Source organism: Phaethon lepturus, unplaced genomic scaffold, assembly GCF_000687285.1.
Source record: "Phaethon lepturus isolate BGI_N335 unplaced genomic scaffold, ASM68728v1 scaffold21992, whole genome shotgun sequence".
Lineage (NCBI taxonomy): Eukaryota > Metazoa > Chordata > Aves > Phaethontiformes > Phaethontidae > Phaethon > Phaethon lepturus.
The window spans coordinates 44,313-49,105 of NW_010522900.1; the positions used below are offsets into that span (position 1 = coordinate 44,313).

The 4,793-nt window shown below is 35.8% G+C and overlaps 1 protein-coding gene across 1 annotated transcript in view; it reads left to right on the forward strand.

Annotated features, from left to right (window-relative positions):
• MIB1 (mindbomb E3 ubiquitin protein ligase 1) overlaps nt 1–1,662 on the forward strand; it is a gene marked incomplete at its 5' end in the record, with an annotated part of 45,610 nt that extends 43,948 nt beyond the window's left edge. The window contains one exon of the mRNA XM_010281979.1: nt 1,342–1,662. Within this exon, the coding sequence (XP_010280281.1) occupies nt 1,342–1,482 (141 nt within the window). The remainder of the gene's footprint in view (nt 1–1,341) is intronic.
• Nucleotides 1,663–4,793: the final 3,131 nt, after the last annotated feature.

The window sequence follows — 4,793 nt, forward strand, 5'->3', positions numbered from 1 at the left end:
TGGTTTTCTGCAGATTAAAATAGGCATTTGGCCAGATTCAATGCCAATTTAAACTCTGTATAAGCAGACTGATGGTGAATTTTTTTTTGTCTTCAACTAAGCTATCTACCCTAGGAAGTAATACCTACTGATTCCATAAAAAGTATGCTTTAAGGTTATACTGGATGGGGTTTCTGCTATGGATTCTGTCTCTTGAGATGAACAAACTGAAGTAAACCCCCAATGATGAGTATGGAAACAAGTCACAGGTGCAAGGTGGTGATAAAATGAATTTGCATTTGAAATACGAGTCCTGTCAGTATTTCATTTTATATATATGAGATCAACATTTATAAGTGGTAGATACGAGTAGTGTGTCTCAGATCTGAGGACGTCTTAGATTTGATTTGTTGGACTATAGAATGATTTTAGCAATTATTATCTGTTATAACAGCTATTCATTTACTAACCTTTGATAAACTGTTATAAATGAAAACCTAGTTAATATAGCTGCAATATGTTTATGGTGAAGGAACATGGCTTACCAAAACTTCAATTTCTGCATGTGACAAAAGGTGAAGGACATGGTTTCTTAGTGACTTGGTACAAAATGAACTTTGCTGCTGAAGAACTTCAGATCTTTTTTGGGCATTGGCTGTCACTTTAATGTTCAGCAATTAAAACTGATTTTAAAAGTTTGCTGTGCTACCGTTATCACCGAAGGTCACAAATTTATTAAATTGTTCTTAATTTGAAACTTGAGGTGTTCTTTTGATTGAAAATCTAGATAATTCCAGCCTTTGTTCACAGAAGTTACCAGTGTTGAGTCTTTATGTATAATACTGTTTATGCACCATTTTTATTACTTTTGCATGTGTTCAGTGCTTGGTGTTTAAAGGTAAGTACGTGAATGTAGCCTGAAAAGAAATTGGTAAATTGGTACCCAAGCATTGCACACAAAAAGCTGTTTGTGGTGTTTGTTCCCTGGAAGATTACATGACATAAAGGGGAATGTTGCTGAAGAATGTCTTAATGTTGCAAACTTGGCTAATGGTAGTGAAAATGTGATGTCGACCTACTACTGGATTGTCTTAATTAAAGGGATAGTATTTAGAAAAAAACCACATAGTTTTTGTGTCGTGATGGGGTAGGAAAAGCCCAAATACTTTAAGTCAATGAAGTAAAAATGTGTTTTTTAAAAAATACTTCGTTTTCAGGGTAGTGGCTGGGTTATGCTATGGCAATGATCTGTTATGCTTAAGATGGCATTTTTATTGTTAAATTTCAATAACTTATATATTGCATATTCCATACTGTATCCCTGCTGCCATTGACTATGTAACCTGTCAAAATCTTTTACAGACTATGTGTCCTGTCTGTTTGGACCGTCTGAAGAATATGATCTTTCTCTGTGGCCATGGAACATGTCAGCTTTGTGGAGACCGAATGAGTGAATGCCCTATATGCCGCAAAGCAATTGAACGAAGGATCCTTTTGTATTAAGTGGTAGAACCAGTGTCTTTTATTAGCTTATGAACTAGTAAGGACATTTTGATGATTTAAATCTCTGTAAGTTTGAAAGGCAGTAATTAGAAAATAAAATTTTCTAATGAAAACATTTCTAATACTGTAGCACAGGTTCATTACATGGTAATTGTTTAAAGACTGTGAACACACCAAATAAGAGAACAGTATTTGAACAATCAGCTTTTAGCTTTACTCTTAAAAAAACATCTAAGCCTGAAACTAATTTAAAGCAGTCTTTTTTTCATTTTCTTTCTGTTGTCTTCTTCCCCTTAAAGTTTAAAGGGACAATCTTATTTTGGTTTCGTTCATGTTTTTTGATGTGTGTATCAGGTGTTAAGTGATGTAAGGGGTTTTTTTATACTGTCTGTTAATATCAAATATAAATATTTAGGATTTTATGCTTTGCTGGAGAATGTTGAAATTTCTCGTGACAGTTATAATTCACAATAATTTCTGTCTTGAAATATACAATAATGCAAAATCAATACTAAGTGTGTACACGGTAGTAATAAATATAATATTCCCATAAGATCAGGCCTCGAAACACAATGTTAAGGTAATTCTAACTTTATCATGCCCTTTGTTGCTGAGAATGGGTTGGAAAGGAAACAGTAAAAAGAAAAATCTACTTTAGAAATGTTATGTTCCCAAAACTGCACTGCAGTCGAACAGGTTCAAGCTAACTTAAATAGTGAACTTAATTCTGCTGGCCACGTAATTTTGTATGGAATTGCTTTTAACTTGACTGGAAAGGAAGACATTCCAGCAATAGGTCAGTTATCCATATCAGATGAGTGAATTTCACAGAAACACTAGGTTGGAAAGGACCTTCAAGATCATCAAGTCCAACCATTAATCCAGCGCCACCATGTCCCCTAGACCACGTCCTGAAGCGCCACATCCACACGTTTCTTGAACAATTTGATCAGCTGTAGAGGAACATATATATATGCGGGGCCATTTAAAAATTCTGGGCCAATGAATTAGCAAAAACTAGAGATGTTGCAAGATTTCTGTTCTTAAATTAGTTTTATTGTCTCCAGGCGAACAGTATCAGCAGGCAAAGAGAAGATTTAATATTGCGTATTCATCTAAGTTGAGTGTTACAAACAGAACTTATCTGTGAACATTACTGGGTAATACTGCAAATGAAGATATTGCTGACAGAGCAGTGAATTTTATGAACCATGCCTAGGTGAGTTGAAGTTGGCTGACGGAGTTAGCTGTCACTGATATGACAAAGGTGTTCCTTGTCATGGGTGACCGTCCTTTTGGGTGACCCTGAAAATGCTGCTGGTCAGGAACTGCAAACTATTAGCATTTTGATAATAAGTACATCCTTCCATCTTTTTGGATGGAAGAAAGTATGCTGATTTAAGTATCTCTTGTAGCTAAAAGGAATGTGTGCTTACTCCCAAGTGATTCGGCAATTTTCTGAGTGCATAGTTCATGTAGCCCTTTGCCATTGTGCAGACTTCATTTGGATGTGCTCTTGCAGAACAATAAAGAAATACATGCTGGAGTCACTTAGGTGCCTTACTTGCAGCTAAGATTAATTTCTCATTTAACTTTCATTGAGTATGTAAAAAAACGTGGAAAAAGGGGTAGCTCAGGGGAAGGTCCAAGTAAGGATAACGGCATAAAATTATGATCTCTTCAGATAAATTGATCTCAATCATTTGAAGCTTATGTTGATATGCCTGAATTGCGCAAATATTGGCAGAAGTCTCAGAAGAATTTTACTAGTAAACTGTAAAGATAAGTGGACTTATAACCATTAAGGTCTAAACACTGAATAGAGTTTTCCAGGAAACAACTACAGTGATATATTTGAAAACACATGTTGAGTAGCTTTTGACATAGCAAAGTGATGTAATACACAACCTTTCTATAGCCACCTTTAATCCTTATCCGCAATTGCAAATGTTCATCATTCCTTTCAGTAATTTTTCAATGGCACAATCTCAATCTGGAGTCGATATAGTAGTCTGTTTTATTTTGTATACTAATAGTAATCTGTTCTCAGATAATCTGTGTATCTATCTTCTTGGCCAAATGAAATAGCCTTCCCTTTTCTTGCTTCTTGGGTCCCTATTCTAAAATATCAAAATTTCAAGGAGCTTTGGAAAGCTTTTGATACAAGGCTTTTTTTCAGTTCAGCATTTCATTATCTCCACTTAAGCTCTTAATGTTCACTGCAATTTTCATTTGGGCAGTATGCATGTCACTAAGTCTGATTTTTTTTTTTTTTTTGGTAGTGTGTTTGACAGATGAACTCTCTGGCTTCAGTTTCCTGTCAGTCTTCCTTTAAAAATAATTTAGGATGGGTCATTTGACAATCCATTCTGAGTTTTAGCCTGTAATACATCAGATCTGTACCGCAGTTCCCTCTGACTCTGGTAGACATATTTTGAATATTGTGTCCTATTTATTCTTCAAGGGAACCTCTATAAACTGTTGTCAGCACAAAGGCAGGATGTATTTCTTCTTGATAATGCAGCTCAAAACTGAAACCTCCATACAGCAGTTGGCATTTTCATAATTCTTTTTCACTGGAACAAACCAGAATTACTTGAAAGTATTCCAACTTAGCATCAATTGAATAATTCAGCTGAGTAAGAACTGATCTAAAGCATCCTGGGTGGGAAACTGGAGTTGAATGTTAAATACTCCTTGTCTGCAGGAGGCACATACTGTAGCATAGATAGGCAAGTGCTCCGTTAGGCTTGTACTTTTCAACAGGGAAGCCTAAGTTATTTTTTAACACTCTTAATACTTGGATGCCATCACAGTCGTATGGAAATACAGGCAACGACTGAAGGTATTGCTATAGGAGCAGCTGTAGTCTTCTATACTGTAGTCACACCAGGTACATGGGACTGCGTACAAGTTTGTGATTGGACTCATTTGGCAATGTTGTGTGCCAGTTGAAATTAAAGTATGTCAACTTGGTGCTATTATGGTGCCATGAGAAACGGCTGAATCAGGAAAAACTAGGCAAGCTAACCAACACGCTTGAATTATTAATATAGGCCTTTTATTAACAGGTGAAAGAGCTGTATCTTGTATTGGGAAGGCTACACAGTGCTTGCCTTTCAAAAAACTTAATGAGGAAAAATGTTTGCAAACACAGTATCATTTATAGAAATAGATATTTAGATTCACACACTGTCTTTGGATTCTGATGTGGAAGGTGAACTAGTGTTGTTGAAGCTAGTAAGTTCACTCACTCAATTTAGTCTGGTGTCATCTGTGCAAAGTGCACAGAGTGCAAATGTTCAATTGGA